The sequence below is a fragment of the Salvelinus fontinalis genome, chromosome 4, assembly GCF_029448725.1.
Source record: "Salvelinus fontinalis isolate EN_2023a chromosome 4, ASM2944872v1, whole genome shotgun sequence".
In the NCBI taxonomy this organism is placed as follows: domain Eukaryota; kingdom Metazoa; phylum Chordata; class Actinopteri; order Salmoniformes; family Salmonidae; genus Salvelinus; species Salvelinus fontinalis.
Window position 1 is genome coordinate 11,091,385 of NC_074668.1, and position 21,427 is coordinate 11,112,811.

At 46.3% G+C, this 21,427-nt stretch overlaps 1 protein-coding gene across 3 annotated transcripts in view; it reads right to left on the minus strand.

The window, feature by feature from the left end:
• Positions 1-21,427, minus strand: part of LOC129853068 (serine-rich coiled-coil domain-containing protein 1-like) — a 105,795-nt gene that overhangs the window by 35,674 nt on the left and 48,694 nt on the right. For 2 of the 3 annotated variants that reach the window (XM_055918731.1, XM_055918730.1), the window contains exons 7-9: positions 21,219-21,296; positions 18,549-18,626; positions 16,658-16,735 (exon numbers count right to left, since the gene is read on the minus strand). In XM_055918731.1, coding sequence (XP_055774706.1) covers positions 16,658-16,735; positions 18,549-18,626; positions 21,219-21,296 — 234 coding nt within the window. Of the gene's footprint in view, positions 1-561; positions 600-16,657; positions 16,736-18,548; positions 18,627-21,218; positions 21,297-21,427 lie in introns of all 3 variants that reach the window. The other variant, XM_055918732.1, reaches the window with a different exon arrangement.

Sequence of the window (21,427 nt, forward strand, 5' to 3'; positions counted from 1 at the left end):
CCAAACCTTCATACATGATATTCAAATCACCTTGCGTCATAAGTAACTACTCATTGTTGTTTGTAGATCAGTCAGTCAGTCACAATTAACCCATGATACATTACATTGCTCTCGAACACGGCCAAAACTTCTGGCATGGATGGCTTTTGGTCATTGTAAATGTTTGGTTTTATTGGACTCTATAGACATGTCATACTCTGACCTTTACTGTATGAAAATCCATTCTAATCTGCCATAGGATGACCAGGTGGAACCAAGGGAGACTGCTCACCAAGAGACAGCGATCAAAAAGAAAGACAGCGCACCTACAGAGACAGTCGTTTAATGTGATGGCGGAGATGCAAGCAAATCAAATGGGATTGTTTTGAACACCTTCAGTGGTATTTTCCCGGATTGGGTAATTGGGATTTATTCATTTAGGATGACATTATTAGGATGTTTTCTGTGTTTGGTGATTAGAGGGAGGGATGGGAGTGCCACCCTGCCTTGATTACAGACAGGCAGACAGATAGACAGACATCCAGGCAGACTGGCTGCATCACACAGAGAGAGATCTCCTACCTGCATGGTGCCTCAGCCACATCACATGATGCTGGTCACTGCGAAGCCAAGGAGTGGATGGGAAAACAACAATATGGAGAGATGAGTATGTTAGAGACAAACACGATGGATACATACAACATGGAGCTCAGCCCTGAAACACCCTCTGTTACATTATCATGTGGATGGGACACGAGCCATTATTTTTATCCCAGTTTTTACATGAATTAAATTATATTGTGGATAGCTCAAACATCCCTTCCTACATGAGCAATAATCTGTGAATTGTCACAAATAAATTTAAACACTGTAAAGTCCCCTAATTCTGACAATATTGTTCTCGGGGGAACTTGTTAAATAAAAAGGACTGAACATTTGGATGTTTATTGGGTGGCAACATGAAGAGAGGACATAAAGGGACAGATGGCATACATCAGAAATGTGGAGAACGAAGAGAAGTTAACCATGGTTGGAATTAGCATTCTGACGGGACCACATGCAACCCAAGGTAGTCAAGCCAGAGAAGGCGACATCAGAGGACAGAGAAGAATGGGATCAATAGAACGAATAGGAGGGAGCAAAAGAAAAAGCGAGTAATAAGGGGAATCTAAAAAGGAGACGAGGAGATGGAAAAAGGGGGGATGAACATGGAGGGGGGGGGGGCAGAGAAAGAGGGACACAGGAATAGGGATGTAAGAAAGGAGATGAGAACAGAGAGGGGACATAGAATCAATGAGTAATGATGAGTGATGGTGGAGTGACAGTTAGAGAAGAGAACTAAAGGATACAAAGAGGATGCAATAACAGTGTGTTCTGGGGAAGGATGAAACATCACTGGTGCCAGACAACAGAAGGCAGCGAAGTAGAATACAATAGACAAGTAACAAGGGAACTTGAGAGTAGACAACTCTGTTAAAATGGTAATCTGGCTTAACCTTTAACAAAAAGGCTGAGGGGGTGAGAGAGAGACAGACTATGAATCATTTAGCTCCCCGTCATCCCTACTGACATCCAGTGGTATGATAGTAATTATATTAACCTCATACAGTCAATTAATATTTGCACCAATCACCATTTGCAGTGAGTCAGTGGGCGCAGATGGAAGAACATCCTACTGATAAGAACAGCAAAGAAACCAAATCCAACTTTATTTGTCACATGCGCCGAATACAACAGGTGTAGACCTTACCATGAAATGCTTACAAGCCCTTATTAACCAACAATGCAGTTCAAGAAAGACTTACCAAATAAACTAATATTTACCAAATAAACTAAAGTAAAAATAAAATAAAAAGTACAAAATGAAATAACAAGAACGAGGCTATATACAGGGGATACCGGTAACAAGTCAATGTGCAGGGGTACTGGTTAGTACATGTAGGTAGGGGAAAAGTGACTATGCATAAATAATAAACAGTGAGTAGCAGCAATGTAAAAACAAATAAGCCATCAGTCTTATGGCTTGGGGGTAGAAGCCGTTAAGGAGCCTTTTGGTCCTAGACTTGGCACTCCGGTACCACTTCCCGTGCGGTAGCAGAGAGAACAGTCTATGACATGGGTGACTGGAGTCCTTGACAATTTTTGGGGCCCTCCGCCTAGTGTGTAGTTCCTGGATGGCAGGAAGCTTGGCCCCAGTGACGTATTGGGCCATACACACTACCCTCTGTAGAGCCTTACGGCCGGATGCCGAGCAGTTGCCATACCAGGCGGTGATGCAACCGTTCAGGATGCTCTCGATAGGCCAGTTCCGGAACAATAGGCCAGTTCCAGAATCACTCGACATCTCCATTTCACAGCAAACAGCCCATCCAGGACCCTGTGCTCTGCTTGCCGGTCAGTGTCATGGCACCATAATATAACTGAATGATACAGTGCATGTAAGCAAACGGACTATTAGCTCAGAGTGGGAGTATTCTGGAAAATTAACTCTGTTATCCTCCTCCTCCATTTAGGTTGCCTGCCTGTCTCGTCTTCCACCTCCAGCATCTCCCTGGCCTGCTCGTGTGCATTTAGGCTGCCTGTCCAGTCCGTCCTCCTCCTCTTCCTCCCCCTCTCCTCCAGTATCTCCTTGCCTGTGTGTACAGTATCTAGGCTGCCTGCATGTCCTGTCCCGTCCTCCTCTTCCTCTTCCTCCTCCAGTATCTCCTTGCCTGTGTGTACAGTATCTAGGCTGCCTGCATGTCCTGTCCCGTCCTCCTCTTCCTCTTCCTCCTCCAGTATATCTCTGCCTGTGTGTACAGTATCTAGGCTGCCTGCTTGTCCTGTCCCGTCCTCCTCTTCCTCTTCCAGTATCTCCCTGCCTGTGTGAACAGTATCTGGCCTCCCTGTCCTGTTCCTCCTCCTCTTCATCCTCCTCCAGTATCTCTCTGCCTGTGTGTACAGTAACTAGGCTGCCTGTCCTGTCCTGTCCTCTTCCTCCTCCTCCAGTATCTCACTGCCTGTGTGTACAGTAACTAGGCTGCCTGTCCTGTCCTGTTCTTCCTCCTCTTCCAGTATCTCTCTGCCTGTGTGTACAGTAACTAGGCTGCCTGTCCTGTCCTGTCCTCTTCCTCCAGAATCTCTCTGCCTGTGTGTACAGTAACTAGGCTGCCTGTCCTGTCCTGTCCTCTTCCTCCAGTATCTCTCTGCCTGTGTGTACAGTAACTAGGCTGCCTGTCCTGTCCTGTCCTGTCCTGTCCTGTCCTCTTCTTCCTCCTCTTCCAGTATCTCTCTGGCTGTGTGTACAGTAACTAGGCTGCCTGTCCTCTCCTGTCCCGTCCTCTTCCTCATCCTGTAGTCAGTGTCATTGTTGAGATGATTATTTATTAACTTGTTCATTGTGCCTAGCTGTTCCTGTCTGTCGGGCCATCTGTCCCCAGCGAGGTGCTGCCTCCCCGTTCTGTTCCCCCTACCCGCGGGGGAGAAGGGGGACTGCTGGAGCACGCCTCACCTTCTGCTGACAGTCACCCACCGGCCCACCGGGCACCGGCCCACCGGGCACCACGCCTTCTGTCAGCACTTTAGACCATCGTTCGTTACCTTGACAAACTTATCACGGACACCAAGCTCACCCTGCTCACTGGTGCAAAGGCATGGCTAATAGAAAGCTGCAACAATGACACTTGTTGGTTACACAGGCCTCCAATCTGTTGGTAATTGGGTTACAAAGGCCTCCAATCTGTTGGTAATTGGGTTACACAGGCCTCCAATCTGTTGGTAATTGGGTTACAAAGGCCTCCAGTCTGTTGGTAATTGGGTTACAGAGGCCTCCAGTCTGTTGGTAATTGGGTTACAGAGGCCTCCAGTCTGTTGGTAATTGGGTTACAGAGGCCTCCAGTCTGTTGGTAATTGGGTTACATAGGCCTCCAATCTGTTGGTAATTGGGTTACATAGGCCTCCAATCTGTTGGTAATTGGGTTACAGAGGCCTCCAGTCTGTTGGTAATTGGATTACAGAGGCCTCCAGTCTGTTGGTAATTGGGTTACAGAGGCCTCCAATCTGTTGGTAATTGGGTTACAGAGGCCTCCAATCTGTTGGTAATTGGGTTACATAGGCCTCCAGTCTGTTGGTAATTGGGTTACAGAGGCCTCCAATCTGTTGGTAATTGGGTTACAGAGGCCTCCAATCTGTTGGTAATTGGGTTACAGAGGCCTCCAATCTGTTGGTAATTGGGTTACAAAGGCCTCCAGTCTGTTGGTAATTGGGTTACATAGGCCTCCAATCTGTTGGTAATTGGGTTACATAGGCCTCCAATCTGTTGGTAATTGGGTTACATAGGCCTCCAATCTGTTGGTAATTGGGTTACAGAGGCCTCCAATCTGTTGGTAATTGGGTTACAGAGGCCTCCAATCTGTTGGTAATTGGGTTACAGAGGCCTCCAGTCTGTTGGTAATTGGGTTACAGAGGCCTCCAGTCTGTTGGTAATTGGGTTACAGAGGCCTCCAGTCTGTTGGTAATTGGGTTACAAAGGCCTCCAATCTGTTGGTAATTGGGTTACATAGGCCTCCAATCTGTTGGTAATTGGGTTACATAGGCCTCCAATCTCCTCCAATCTGTTGGTAATTGGGTTACATAGGCCTCCAATCTGTTGGTAATTGGGTTACAAAGGCCTCCAGTCTGTTGGTAATTGGGTTACATAGGCCTCCAATCTGTTGGTAATTGGGTTACAGAGGCCTCCAATCTGTTGGTAATTGGGTTACAGAGGCCTCCAATCTGTTAGTAATTGGGTTACAGAGGCCTCCAATCTGTTGGTAATTGGGTTACATAGGCCTCCAATCTCCTCCAATCTGTTGGTAATTGGGTTACAGAGGCCTCCAATCTGTTGGTAATTGGGTTACAAAGGCCTCCAATCTGTTGGTAATTGGGTTACATAGGCCTCCAATCTGTTGGTAATTGGGTTACAGAGGCCTCCAGTCTGTTGGTAATTGGGTTACAGAGGCCTCCAATCTGTTGGTAATTGGGTTACAGAGGCCTCCAATCTGTTGGTAATTGGGTTACAGAGGCCTCCAATCTGTTGGTAATTGGGTTACATAGGCCTCCAATCTCCTCCAGTCTGTTGGTAATTGAGTTACATAGGCCTCCAGTCTGTTGGTAATTGGGTTACATAGGCCTCCAATCTGTTGGTAATTGGGTTACAGAGGCCTCCAGTCTGTTGGTAATTGGGTTACAGAGGCCTCCAATCTGTTGGTAATTGGGTTACAGAGGCCTCCAATCTGTTGGTAATTGGGTTACAGAGGCCTCCAATCTGTTGGTAATTGGGTTACATAGGCCTCCAATCTCCTCCAGTCTGTTGGTAATTGAGTTACATAGGCCTCCAGTCTGTTGGTAATTGAGTTACATAGGCCTCCAATCTGTTGGTAATTGGGTTACAGAGGCCTCCAGTCTGTTGGTAATTGGGTTACAGAGGCCTCCAGTCTGTTGGTAATTGGGTTACAGAGGCCTCCAGTCTGTTGGTAATTGGGTTACAGAGGCCTCCAGTCTGTTGGTAATTGGGTTACAGAGGCCTCCAGTCTGTTGGTAATTGGGTTACAAAGGCCTCCAGTCTGTTGGTAATTGAGTTACAGAGGCCTCCAATCTGTTGGTAATTGGGTTACAAAGGCCTCCAGTCTGTTGGTAATTGGGTTACATAGGCCTCCAGTCTGTTGGTAATTGGGTTACAGAGGCCTCCAATCTGTTAGTAATTGGGTTACATAGGCATCAAATCTACATCAAATCTTGTTGTCACATGCGCCGAATACAACAGGTGCAGACCTTACAGTGAAATGCTTACTTACAAGCCCTTAACCAAAAATAGATTTAAGAAAAATAAGTGTTAAGAAGGTATTTACAAAAAAATATATATAAAATTACCAATGGTTAAAGAGCAACAATAAAATAACAGTAACAAGACTATATACAGGGAGTACCGGTACAAAGTCAATGTGTGGGGCCACAGGTTAGTTGAGCTAATTGAGGTAATATGCACACGTGACTATGCATATACACAGTTGAAGTCGGAAGTTTACATACACCTTAGCCAAATACATTTAAACTCAGTTTTTCACAATTCCTGACATTTAATCAGAGTAAAAATTCCCTATCGTAGGTCAGTTAGGATCACCACTTTATTTTAAGAATGTGAAATGTCAGAATAATAGCTGAGAGAAGGATTTATTTCAGCTTTTATTTATTTCATCACATGGTGTCAGAAGTGGGTCAGAAGTTTACATACACTCAATTAGTATTTGGTAGCATTGCCTTTAAAATTGTTTAACTTGGGTCAAACGTTTCGGGTAGCCTTCCACAAGCTTCCACAATAAATTGGGTGAATGTTGGCCCATTCCTCCTGACAGAGCTGGTGTAACTGTCAGGTTTGGAGGCCTCCTTGCTCGCACACGCTTTTTCAGTTCAGCCCACACATTGTCTATAGGATTGAGGTCAGGGCTTTATGATGGCCACTCCAATACCTTGACTTGGTTGTCCTTAAGCCATTTTGCCACAACTTTGGAAGACCCATTTGCCAAAGACCATATTCCCGGAAAACCTAGACCCACTCCAATTTGCATACCACCCCAACTGTTCCACAGATGACGCAATCTCAATCGCACTCCACACTGCTCTTTCCTACCTGGATAAAAGGAACACCTATGTGAGAATGCTGTCTACAGCTCAGCGTTCAACACCATAGTGCCCACAAAGTTCATCATAAGCTAAGGACCCTGGGACTAAACACCTCCCTCTGCAACTGGATCCTGGACTTCTTGACGGGCTGCCCCCAGGTGGTAAGGGTAGGCAACAACACCCCTCAGGGGTGCATGCTTAGTCCCCTCATGTACTCCCTGTTCACCCACGACTGCGTGGCCAAGCACGACTCCAACACCATCATTAAGTTTGCTGACTACACAACGGTGGTAGGCCTGATCACCGACAATGATGAGACAGCCTAAAGGGAGGTCAGAGACCTGGCAGTGTGGTGCCTGGACAACAACCTCTCCCTCAATGTGAGCAAGATAAAGGAGATAATCGTGGACAACAGGAAAAGGAGGGCCGAACACGCCCCCATTCACATCGACGGGGCTGTAGTGGAGCACATTGAGAGTTTCAAGTTCCTGGGTGTCCACATCACCAACAAACTGTCATGGTCCAAACACACCAAGAAAGTCGTGAAGAGGGCACGACAACGCCTTTTCCCCCTCAGGAGATGGAAAATATTTGTCAAGATCAAAGACTAAAGATTTGGTCCCCAGATCCTCCAAAAGTTCTACAGCTTTACCATCGAGAGAATCTCGACGGGTTGCATCCCCGCCTGGTATATCAACTGCTCAGCATTCTACCGTAAGGCACTACAGAGGGTAGTACGTACAGCCCAATACATCACTGGGGCCAAGCTTCCTGCCATCCAGGACCTATATACTAGGCGGTGTCAGAAAAGCCCAGAGAATTGTCAAAGACTCCAGTCACCCAAGTCATAGACTGTTCTCTTTGCTACCGCACAGCAAGCAGTACCGGAGCGCCAAGTCTCAGTCCAAAAAGACTCCTTAAAAGCTTCTACACCCAAGTCACTCTACTTCTACTTACATGTACAAATGACCTCAACTAACCTATCACATTGACTCGGTACCGGTACCCCCTGTATATAGCCCCATTATTGTTATTTTATTGTGTTACTTAAATTATTTTTGTTTATTTTGTAAATCTTTTCTTAACTCTATTTTCTTCAAACTGCATTGTTGGTTAAGGGCTTGTAAATAAGCATTTCACTGTAAAGTCTGTTGTATTCGGCACATGTGACAAATAAAGGGGGGAGGGGGGCTGGAAGGGCACTACAGAAAGTGGCTAGCAGCAGAGCAGAGAGGTGCTAGGAGGCGTGTAGCCCTTCTCCTCTGGGACGACATCTCATTATGGTGAACATGGTAGTTGTTCAGATTGGCCCACGCTAGCCTGGCAAGGAGCCAGCGCACTTATCTCAATTTAATCCTGTATAATGATTCAGCAGAGAGCAACTCTTAAATTATCGGCAGACACGCTCTCCACTAAACACAACACAAGCGCACGCACGCACAAACGACCACGGGCATCACACACAGCAGCCAGACTCCAACAGCACAGATCCCCAAAGAAAAAAGGAACATGCTCTTTCCTCCTGGCTTTGAAACTAGTGACTTTGTGATGTGAGTTGGTATACATATAATACAACCTAGAGAATATGACAAGCAATGTTTTTAGATGATGAAATCATTTACCAACACAACCCTCAGAAGTGGTTGGACTCCACAGTCCGGCAGTACTTCACAGGTTGTTTCTATCACTATATTTGTCTGTGTATGGTTGCATGTGTGAACCAGGCAACAAGACGTACCTCGGTGGGAAACCCAAAAAGGATCAAAGGGATGACAGACACAGAAACACACACACACTCCCGACAGACACAGACACACACTCCCGACAGACACAGAAACACACACACTCCCGACAGACACAGAAACACACACACTCCCGACAGACACAGAAACACACACACACTCCCGACAGACACAGACACACACTCCCGACAGACACAGAAACACACACACTCCCGACAGACACAGAAACACACACACTCCCGACAGACACAGAAACACACACACTCCCGACAGACACAGAAACACACACACTCCCGACAGACACAGAAACACACACACTCCTGACAGACACAGAAACACACACACTCCCTGCTTCAAGCAGCTCCACCTTTGTACACTACTCAGGAGCTTTCATCCCTGTTACCGCCCTCCCTGCTACCGCCCTTTAGGTAGAAGGCAAGGCAGCCCACTGTCTGTTCATTCCTCTCACACCTCCAGTCCACCTGGTACCAACACGCAGGCACAATCACACACACACACACACACACACACACACACACACACACACACACACACACACACACACACACACACATATATATATTACACCAACACACACACACGCACCCTTCTCCGTGTCAAAGCAACAGCTCTGTTAGTGGGTGGAAGGGGACTGTTTAGTAACAAAACACAATCATAGAACTGAAATTAATAGAAACAAGGGCAGAACCTGGGTATACACATCATGCAACACCAAGACCACAATATGAACCACAGGGAAAGTGATTGATTCATACTACACAGTAGAAATCCTAATGAAACCAGTGCACTAGCAGAGAGGAGGTATGTGGCTGGGTTAAGACCGTACTACACCTGGATCACAGACTGGAGGGGTTAGCCAGAGGTCAGCCAGGGCATGAAGCAGTGACCTCCACCCAGCCGACACAGGACTATGAGGTGGGAGGAAGAAGGCTGACAGGAAAAGAAGGCTTACGAGGGTGGAGTGATTGGGGGTTGAGGGTCAGAGACAGAAAGGGGACTGAGAAGAAGGTTGGGTGGTTGAAGGTCTAGTAGTACCTTAACTAGGAGATGCCAGGGCCTAGCTGGCATGCCATGTTTCAGGTGCAAGGGACACGGTCTACAGTGCAGTACGGTGCAAGGATCATTCTCCAGTAGTCCACAATGCAGGAAACACGACAACACATACACAACACAAGTCCAGATGAAAAACCACTCACTTAGCTCCCGCATGCTCTGGCCTGCAAACAAAAAAACACACGTCTTGGTATCAACGTCAGTGATACTGGAACAGGGGGGACCCAGGGGTGGAAATAACATGGGAGGTTAACAGCCTGGTGAATTAGATACCAATGTTAAAACAGAGGAAAACCAGTGCATCCTTGATGTAGGACCAAGAGTTAGTCCTGTTGATGTAGGACCAGGAGTTAGTCCTGTTGATGTAGGACCAGGAGTTAGTCCTGTTGATGTAGGACCAAGAGTTAGTCCTGTTGATGTAGGACCAAGAGTTAGTCCTGTTGATGTAAGACCAGGAGTTAGTCCTGTTGATATAGGATGCAGGAGTTAGTCCTGTTGATGTAGGACCAGGAGTTAGTCCTGTTGATGTAGGACCAGGAGTTAGTCCTGTGCACGATGGTCTCCTGGTCAGTTCACAAGGTCAGGAAGAAACATCTGTCTTCCTTCACATTACCTTCCTCTGATCCAGTATGGATCAGTGCCAAAGCCCTGACTGCATGCCTTTACGTCTCCCCCTGGGTTGCACCTGCCTCACTTAACGCCCTCCTGTGTTTACAAGGCCCTGGCTGCGTCTGGGCGGTGGGGGGAGCTGCTGCAGCTGTACAGCAGGCAGATGGAGGGACACCTCTGCCAGTAAAAATTGATGGTCACCGTAAAACCACTGTAAAAACCCTCTTCTGTTCAGGGCCCTAATAACCCTGCCTCCGCCCAGACCACACCTCCAGGGCCCGCCCCACACTCCCCTGGCATTACATCAGGCTTAATGGTGCGTCTGCTCCTCATCCCCTCCCCCCTTGCTAGACTCAGTGTCAGGAGCCCGAGAAGAGTTATGGTTAAGAGCTGTGCTCTGGACACAGGCGAGAACTCATTCAATCACCTTAGCATGCACTGATATGTGGCCTGGGAGAAGGAGGACAGAGCCAGTAACATAAAGATGGGCCGGGATACAGATGGAGGGACACCAGAAAGAGGAGGAAGTAGAGGGGGAAAGTGTATGAAGGGGAAAAAGAAGACTTTCTGCCGTGCTGTACCATTAGTAGGGAGAGGCAGAGGTTGGTCCAGAATTGGGGACGAGACAGAGACCTAAATTAGCTGGTTAAGGATACGGAGAGGAACAATCTTAGCTTAAATAAGTACCAGTGGAGATCAGTGACAATGTCTGCTGAAGAAGCTTATGTCGTGAATATTTAGGGCAAACATTTATGGAGATTTCACTCTTGAATGCAATACTAAAAATCTCAACCAAACTTCATGCATAAAAAGACTAGGACTAACAATACAACCCTGAATCTGTGGCCGAGGATAGGAATAAGTACAAGAAGTCCCACTAAGTCCCACTATGACCTCCACAGTCATCAAACGAGAAAAGGGACAATATAAGAATAAGGTGGAATCATACTACATAGGCTCCGACGCCCTCCGCATGTAGCAGGGGCTACAGTCTATTATAGATTACAAAGGAAGACCCAGCCGTAATCTGCCCAACGATGCCTCTCTACCAGACAAACTCAATGCATTTGATGCACGCATTGAAAACAAAAACATCAAGGCGGGTATGAGGGCCGTCACCGACCCAGAGGATTGGGTGAGCTCGCATCTGTAATCATGAAGTGTTTTGATAATCTGGTTATGGCAACCATTAACTCCATCATTCCAGACCCATTCCAATTTGCATACCGACCCAACAGATCCAGAGATTACACAACCTCAATTGCTCTCCACACTGCCCCTATCCACCTAAATAAGAGGAACACCTATGTGAAAATGCTGTTCATTGACGACAGCTCATGGTGCTACAGAGGGTGGTGCTACAGCCCAGTACATCACTCGGGCCAAGCTCCCTGCCATCCAGGACATCTATATCAGTGGCAGTGGCAGACATTGCCTACCGTCTCAGTCCGGCCTCTCTCAGCCTATTGCGGACAGTCTGAGCACTGATGGAGGGATTGTGCGTTCCTGGTGTAACTCGGGCAGTTGTTGTTGCCATCCTGTACCTGTCCCGCAGGTGTGATGTTCGGATGTACCAATCCTGTGCAGGTGTTGTTACACGTGGTCTGCCACTGCGAGGACGATCAGATGCCCAGGGACCCTGGGCATCTTTCTTTTGGTGTTTTTCAGAGTCAGTAGAAAGGCCTCTTTAGTGTCCTAAGTTTTCATAACTGTGACCTTAATTGCCTAACGTCTGTAAGCTGTTAGTGTCTTAATGACCGTTCCACAGGTGCATGTTCATTAATTGTTTACAGTTCATTGAAGAAGCATGGGAAACAGTGTTTAAACCCTTTACAATCGGCCGTGATCGCCCCCTAGGGCGGCGCACAATTGGCCCAGCGTCATCAAGGATAGGGTAAGGTTTGGCCGGGGGGGGGCTTTACTTGGCTCATCACGCTCTAGTGACTCCTTGTGGCGGGCCGTGGGGTCTGCAGGCTGACCTTGGTCGTCAGGTGAACGTTGTTGGTACAGCTGGCCTACGGGTTAAGCTGGCGGGTGTTGAGAAGCGCGGTTTGGTGGATCATGTTTCGGAGGATGCATGACTTGACCTTTGCCTCTCCCAAGTCCGTTGGGGAGTTGCAGCGATGAGACAAGATCGAAATTGGGGAGAAAAAGTGGGTAAAATACAAATATGTATATTCTCCCAGTCTGGTTTTATCAAAAACATTGTACCTTCACAATTCACACAGATATCTCCGTCCCACTCTTCCTCAGTTTCAATCTCAAATCCTGGCCCATATAGTTGTCAACACAGTGGCTGTCAATAGCACATTATTTGCCGTTCCTAACCCTCACTCACAGCTCCCTCTGAAACTCATGTTCTCAAGCCAGGCTCCTCGTTCATAGACACACTATGATTGCACCGAGAATAAACCGACAACAGATAAAAACAACACAATCAAAACAGAGAAACTAAACGGGGGAGTTTTGTTGTGGGAAGTGCGTTGCAGTGGAAGACTCTTCTTACACCCCTGGTGCGCTCCCATCTCTCCAGCTGGGATCAAAGATTAGGAAAGAGTGGAAAGCTCTGAAGGTGCCTCTCGGAATTCTAAAAGCGTTGCGAACGGAGTGCAGGGCCGAGGAGAGACGTGAGAGATGTAGGAATCACCAGAGGACTCCCCACAGGGGGTGTTTGGCGGGGGGGAGAGGCATCCTTACACACAGTTTTGTCTGGACACAACATCACAGGGATTATAAAGAGAGGGGTCAAGGGTTCGTCGGTGACAGAAAAGTAAAGAATGGCCAGCTTTGAGCAGTTTGAGGCTGGGACTTGAAATGGTCGCCATGCATCTTTAGACAGGTGTCTACAGAACATTGGAGAACAGAAAGGGTGGCACTGCCAGGGCCTGGTGGCTTGCTCTCAGCACAGAGACCCCTGCTGGGACCTGACTGGCACAGTGGGCACATGGCACGGGGATAGCCGTCTGCTCCATGTTCATGGAGCCTCTATAATAAGTCTGTCATTGCTAAAAACAGATATATGGCTGCGAGAGCAATCTTCAATTTAACATCATATCTCACTTACAGGAAATGATCTCTTAAGTGTTTTTCCCCCATTTTAAAGTCTCCAACAGCTTACAGGCACACTATAAAGTCCCGGCCTTCTAGCGATCCCCTTCATCCTTTTAAATAGCGTAAAGCTGAGCGATTAAGCAACATTTCTGTTATTTTCTGTTTTTGAACCGATATTGGTTCAATTATTTGAATTCCATTTAGTTTGGTTTCTCTAGAAAGAAATCAGATCTGATGTAGTAGTGAGCTGTAGTTTCCAACAGGCCAATATTCTACATAGTTTAGCGCAGAAAACGTGGTAATTAACTACAATAACCATAATCCATTGCGCGTCCACTTGTCAGGTCTGTGTAGCGTCGTTGAGACACGGAGAGGAAGAGACAGAAGAATGTGCGATTGAGAGGGATAGAGAGCAGTTGCATCGTGAGGTATCTCTATCTGAAAACACATGATCTAAGTGATTGATAGTTGGTATTCAGCAGTCATAACGCCTTATTTACTTTGAAGAACTACTAAAATAGTGATTTTGTCAGACAGCATAGGCAGCAGCTCTGTAGAGATGAGATGATGACTTGGAATGAAATAATAAAGTCATCAAATAAAATAAATGTAATATACACAACAACTGAAATAAGTCATGTGAATAAATTATTGTTAATAAGTGATAAGCAGTTACAGCACTCAACCAACTTAATGCATAGTGCATTTAATGTTTAAAATAATAATATCTAAACCGAAATCCTTTTTTTTTTTTAAATAATTGAACCGAAACGAGCTCAAAAAGCACTAAAGTAGCGACAACAGTGACTACTAGAAGACTGGACAGAGGGGAAGAAAAGAAAGAGGGACAGAGTGTTGCACATCAAGTACTTTTTGATTCCCTATAAAACATCCCCTCTTAAGAAAGCCAATGAAAATTGGCTTGGATAAAGAAAGCAATCTCAATTGATTTAAGCCCCTGAAAAACTTTCAAATAGCCTGTACCTAGAGCTCTTAAACGTCTCTGGAGGACATAAATCTCTCTCTCTCTCTCTCTCTCTAATCCTTAAATACAGTCTGAAGAAGCGAGAGGATTCACATCTATTCAGTTTGTCGAGTCATTCGAATGCCTTGCTCCCCAGTTGTCATGGTCCATCTACACTTCAGGTATTACTTTCAAACCCAATTCTTCCTCCCTTCATTGCTCCACCTATGTAGGAGGAACACGCCCGTCCGTCTGCGTGGCTTAATAACTTCCCAGGACTTTGAGAAGTCTTTGCTCCAGAGCCTTTGGGAGCAGGGTGGACAGGTCTGATGCCAAAAACAGAGTGTCCGGTGGCCGGAAAACAGGGCAGGCCAGTCCCTGGTGGTGTTGGGGGGCCTGGAAGCAGAGAGGACAGCGCTAACTCTGCTTCTGCCTGTAAGCTAATTAGCTCTGATGGAGAGAGAGAGGGAGGGAGAGAAAGAGAGAGAGAGGGAGGGAGAGAAAGAGAGAGAGAGAGAGGGAGGGAGAGAAAGAGAGACAGGGGGAGAGAGAAAGAGAGAGGGAGGGAGAGAAAGAGACAGGGGGAGAGAGAAAGAGAGAGGGAGGGAGAGAAAGAGAGACAGGGGGAGAGAGAAAGAGAGAGGGAGGGAGAGAAAGAGAGACAGGGGGAGAGAGAAAGAGAGAGGGAGGGGGAGAAAGAGAGACAGGGGGAGAGAGAAAGAGAGAGGGAGGGAGAGAAAGAGAGAGAGGGTGCTCCAGAAAAAAAAATTGAATAACAAGACGACCTCCTGAAATCGCACCAGCCTTTCGAAATAGCTGACCCACTTGTGGACACACTTTCTATATCTGCCTGTCCTCGATGCAGTAACCTATATAGGTTTGCAGTATCTACACACGGGAGACTAAAAATGGGCAACTCATCTGCTGCTGCTGAGTAAAGTAACCTGTAAAACTAGGCAACGGGTCGCCAGCTGGTGCCATGATCATGTACGGTTTAGAATGTGGTCATGTGGAATGCATGTTTCAGCACATTAAACAGCTGATATATCCAAAGTGTGTGAGAGGGGACACACATCTTTACACGACACTTTTCTCAACTCCACCACTTCTCTAAAAAAAGAAGAGGGACGCTTGAGAACAACAACAGCCCTTAAGACTTACGGAACGCAATAGCATAATATATGCAGGTTCTTTTCACCAGCACAATCTCCACTTCGCCCCGTGTTCTTTTCAGTGATGACACTCAAGGCCAAGTATAATGGGGTGCTGACACACATTTGTGTTGCATTAGGCCCCGAACCGACAGAGAGGCAATTACAGGGGGCCATTTGAATGTACATTATGGAAACACATTAGTAAGAACAGCAAACAAAGACTAGAGACATTTAACGAGGAGAAGAAAAAAAAGGACACACAAGCTTATCTTTCTATGGGCACAGAAATGCTGCGGCCACTAAAAGCCATCTCGGAGTGATAGAAGATAAATGATGGCGATGATGAACCCTGCTTTCAGTGCTTTCTCCTCTGCTTAGCTGTAGGCAAACAGCGTGTGACGGCAGCAATATAAATGAGGACTAACAGCACCCCTCCTCCAAGACAACCACCATTCCCAGGTTTAACTAAGTGATTAAGTGACCAGTTTGGTCTATATGCGCTTCGCCACATCGTACAGACAAACCTTTCGTACAAGAAACTCCTAGACACATAAATAAAAGAACACACATAGCCTACACGCACGTTTTGTTGTCAGTCACATCGTGCCATTTTCAGAACTGTATCTTAAATCTAGTTATGCGGTCATCGTGAGAAACATGTTGATGTGTGCTGTGTGTGTGTGTGTAAAGGACTACTTAGCCTAGTTAAAGGTGCACTATGCAGAAATCACGATGCCATTTCCTGGTTGCTAAAACTCCTAATTTCAGTTTGTGACAAACTAAGCTAGTGTAGTGTAGAGAATCATTGTACCATCTAAACCGCCGTGAAATATATTTTTTCCATCACCAAAAGGATTGTATTTTCAGCTGTTTGAAGCTGGTGTGCAAAACCGAAAGTAAAAGACGCAAAGATGAAACTTAAGAACAGGGAGCATAGAAATAACATACATAGAACAGAACTACCACTTCTTAGACTTGCTTTCAAGTAGAATGACAGATCTATAACTCACATTTCTATGTGAATTTGGCCAAACATTTACATATTGCAACTTTAAAAACGATATCCATTGTAAATTGTGTGCACAGTGGGGAAAGTTTCCGGAGACAACTAGGAAGAAGCAAACTCAGTATGCTTTTTTTGTTGTTGTTGCTATTGCAGGAAAGCCTTTTTTAGGCAGTCATCTGTTACGGCCCCCATGTTCCCAGACTGTTCCAACTCCCTAAACCAGGCAGGCCATGTCATCTGCTGCAGGCTAAACTGAACACAGAGCTCTCAGGGAATAGACGTCACTTCATAATGCCAATGAGATACCACTGAAGCTACGGTGTGTATCTGGGACATCTCCAAAAGGAAAGATATATGTGAGACCATATTCAACTGTAAAGACGACAGATGCTAAACCGCCTGGGAGCCTCAGCAGTTCCAAATGGAGATGTGTACACACCTCTGATCCAGGGCGGTCAGTCTGCGTGGTTCTGTCAGCTTTTTGGCAGATGGGTTTCAGGGCAGCTTTGGCACTCTCCTGTACACAGAACACACAGACCAACATCAGGAATTTCACCCATACTAGGGGCCAGGAGTTTTCCCAGGTCAGGTCACGGGGTCAGGAAAAACTCCTGGCCCAAACGATATATCATAGTTAGGGCCAGGAGTTTTGGCTTGATCAAGTGGCCTGACAATGAGAAATCCCAGGCCCTGGTCTTACTGTATACAGTACATCATTGGTCTTACTACTAACAGTTGTTAGCACACACGATTTAAGAAACAAACACCACATGCTAAAAAAAAATTATAAAATACTCAACTCCATCCAAGTAACAAACCCTAAAACCACTGGGTCATGAACGTTTTTTGAATGACACGCCGGAAGTATTTCGCAACCAAACCTTGGACCATGATACCATGCAAAGTGCACCAGAGAAAACAAAAGACTAATAAAAACAGACAGGTAGTGCTGGCCAATGCGCTGCGAGGTCTCACTCTGGCATAATGAATACTTCTCAGCTGACAGATTTAGCAGCGGGCTAGAGGGGAGATTGGCTAAAAGCTGCCCTTTCCTTGAAAATACCGCCCTCTTTTGGGGGGGTGGGGGGCTGCCGACGATTCCTCATGCAAATGATGCTGGTGAGCACTACGTTCTGTTAATATCAATTCTATCAATTAAGGTTTCAATTCTGGTTTGCAATCCGAGGCATATGTCCTGAATTAAAGTGGGTTATGCTGTGGCAGCGAACATAGCTGGCGAATGCTGCATGCATTCTGCCAGAGAGTAAGAATCGTCACACCACCAGCTCCAGACTTCAAACAGTACGGAGGTCTCCCAACATCCCTCGTCTTTGGCTAAGATCCTTGTTTCATGAGGAACCTGATTGATTGGGCCATCCTTATCTGAGCTGGGCCAACACCACATTGCTTAGTGTGTTTTCTTATGGACATATGGTAGTCTGAAGAGAAGGAGAGAGGAGCAATCGGTACCTAGAACCAGAATGTTCAAACACACAGATGTCAAACGGGAACTGACTCTGCGGGGCATACTGGCAGTGCTAGACATTATGACATGTTATATATAAAAAATGACAAATGAAGCCTCAGGAGCAATATGTCAAATTATACATGTTTCTCAGTACAATACCAACAGCTCTACAAACCCAGAAAAACACTTTACATTCCCGACTTGCATTTGGTTTATTTTGGGAAAATAAATTCTCCATTAAAACAACAATAAACCAAAGGACTTGTTTTGGTTTTCAAATCAAATACAAAGCTAGGTAAAAAAATAAAATAAATTGCTTTCTAAATTTGATCAAATGCGATCAAAGCCGATTAAAATAAACATTCAACAACACTACTTTTCCCTTTGTTAGTCAATCTTCATGTTTCTCTTTAATCTCTATTATGAAGGGGAGAGGAGAGCAATGCTGAGTGTGATAAGCTGGAGAGAAAGTCCTAAACAAGGAAAGAAATGGAGAGTTAGAGAGAGAAAGATAGAAGTCTCCTAAGTGCCCTCTGCTGTTGTCAAAGGAACACCTAGAGGCTGAGATGCTGTCTGTGTGCCCTGTGCTGAAGTGCTATCTGCGTGCACCATGCTGAGGTGCTCCAAACCAATAAGGAGCTTCCATGTCAATCGGACCCAGTTGTTTCTGTTTTGCACAGGCAACTATTAAAAGACAGCACATGTCCATCATGAGAAGTCACTAGTGCACCTCCCGTATCCCATTCTGTATTGAATTGTACTGTATATCGTGACTGAACTGAATTTCTAATGGAAGAACCCACATACATTACATTCAATGTTCAGACATTCTTCTCACACAGTGCTACAGTGTGCCTCTCACCAGTTCAGCTTGGAGTTGGAGGATCAGCTCGTCCTTCTCCCTCAGCTGCAGCACCAGAGCCTCTTCCCTCCCCGGCTCCTGGAATGAAGAGCAGAGAAAGTCACACACTACTTCAGGATACACAGGGGAAGGTGAACACTGAGCATAGAGCCACCACATTTTTTATTTTACCTTTATTTAACTAGGCAAGTCGGTTAAGAACAAATGTTTAGTTACAATGACGGCCTACCCCGGCCAAACCCTAACCCGGACGACGCTGGGCCAATTGTACGCCGCCCTATGGGACCCACAATCACGGCCGGTTGTGACACAGCCTGGAATCAAACCAGGTTCTGTAGTGACGCATCTAGCACTGCGATGCTGTGCCTTAGACCGCCGCGCCACTCGGGAACCACCACACTCGGGAGCCTACCACATCACTACCATAGAAGAGAAGGTAATGTCTAGAATGTGGAGTCAGAACACAGGCCACTGTATTATGTAACAAGGGAAGTGGGGAGCAGGACAGAAAGAAAGGGGGGAGAGCAGGGTGAAGAGTGTGTGTACAGTATGTGCTCTCACTCTGGTAAACTTAAGATGAACTATGGCTGCATCCAGCACTTCTTTCTCCATGACTTTGTCTGGTGAGCAGCCAGTAAGGGGAGGCAGGCCCTAGCAACCATATATGGCCAACGCTCTAACCACAACACTCTACCTGCCGCCCCCGATTATAAACTGGTTAACAACAATATTAGAGCAGTAAAAATGCTTTGTCATACCTGTGGTATTCAGTCTGATATACCATGGCTGTCAGCCAATCGGCATTCAGGGTTTTAAATACCCAGTTTATAAACAACAATAGAACTCTGCGATCTACGTGACCCAATGTTGCAAATCTGAATAGGCTTAGTGCCTTCTGCTGCTTTATGCCTGTTATTTTCTTTGGGGTTTTCCAAACACAACATCAAATCCCCGTTGGCCATTGTTTGCTGACCCTCTGTTACTCTCCAATACCCCCCCCCCCCTAAAAAAAAAACAACATGTGTGGGCATAACTTAGCGGAAAGTTTGTATTTTTCTGAAATAGACCTTGTCATATTAGTCTGTTAATGCCATGGAAGCCTGTGTTTTTGTCTTCCGTGGTGGGGTCGCGTCCTGAGGAGGTCACACAGAGTAAACAGGAACTGTAACATCCTCTAAACCGCCGCCTGAGGGGAATCCTTAAATCTGTCTTCCTTAGAGATGTTCACGGACAGGCATTTTATCTGCACATTACCATAGAGGGGAGAGAGAGAGAGAGACAGAGCGAAACTGGGTCCCCAGCAGAACCCACCCTCTCCACCCCTATGAATATACAATAGAACACAACGTATGCAGCCTCTCTCCCTCCCCACAATGAGCCTGACCACCCAAGGTTAACAAAGTTAGGCTGAATGTATGTATAGTGACCCTATTGGTCAGCCTAATTCGCAGTGAGGGTAGAATGTTTACAGCACATGTGGCCGGGCCCTGGGCAAAAACAGCAGTAGGCACGCACACACACACACCTTAACAGCACTTTAAGGAGACAGCTAGGCTGCAGAAGGTTTCTAATAGTTCAGGTTTATCTGCAGCCTCACCTGGCCTCTGGACAGGATGTCACAAAGTGTTGCCTTTCCTGTCACTTCTTTGTACAGAGACAACACAAAAGTGTTTGGGGAAAAGGTTACGCGGAACACGTCAGGCGATGGATGAGCTTGGCATTCCGCTGTGATCACTCCATCCAAGGAGGAGTGATGAGAGAGCGCCCGCCATGCCGCTGCCTGCTCCCATTCGCACGCCGGCGCTGTGCTCTCCACGGGAGCCGCTTTCCGAGGGCGCTAATTATAAAAAGGCAGGGATAGCAAATGTTCGCTAAAGGAAGTTTTGCTCAAAGTAGGACAAGGAGTGACACGGTTTCGTCTCAGGTGGGTTCCAGGGCTTTATTTTTAAACTCAGATTTTTCTGGAACGGCAGGACGAGTCCCACCACTCTCCCCTTTCATCCAACAATGTCAGATGCTCTCTCTCTCTCTCTCTCTCTCTCTCAGGAGGAGGAGGAGATGGACCAGAGCGTCACATGGCGGTCCTTCTGCATAGTGTTCCTGCTGGTGCGGCTGCTCCATGTAGGTCAGTAAAGAGGTCACAAACACACACACACACACACACACACACACACACACACACACACACACACACACACACACACACACACACACACACACACACACACACACACACACACACACACACACACACACACACACACACACACACACACACAAAAATAAACACATTTCCGCTCATGCGCTCTTTACCCCACAAGCACCACAAAAACTCTGCTGCCAACCACCAAACTAAATCCCCTTTCTCTTAGAAAACCCTGGCAAAAGCCCATTTGATAAATCCTCCACTGCCACCCCGAGACTTCCCCAAAGGGATTCATTAATGAGATCATCTCATCTAGATCAAATTCCACGGATGCTATGACGGAGAAAGGCTCAGGTTGCTGTGGCACTTTGATCTTTTAAAGAACTGCAGATGGTAAAAAACACTTCTAAATGTGTCCAGACTGGAGAAAGCTTCAGAGGTATATTATACAGCACGGTCTAGATAGATACCCCTTGTGGTTGAGCCTTGCGGAAGTGATCTGTTAGTTGTGAAAAAACCATTACCTTGAGGGGCAGTGACTTCTCACTACAAGGGCTGATGGGGAGAGAATGAAGGCTGCTTGCAGGACTTGTGTCAGTGCTCTGAGGGAGAGAGGTGACATTCAGAAATGTTATTGTTATATTTGCAATAACATGCACACATCCTAAAACGATTACATTCTTAATTTATTATTTAAATAAAATATATTATTTTGAGGTGAGAGGATAACATG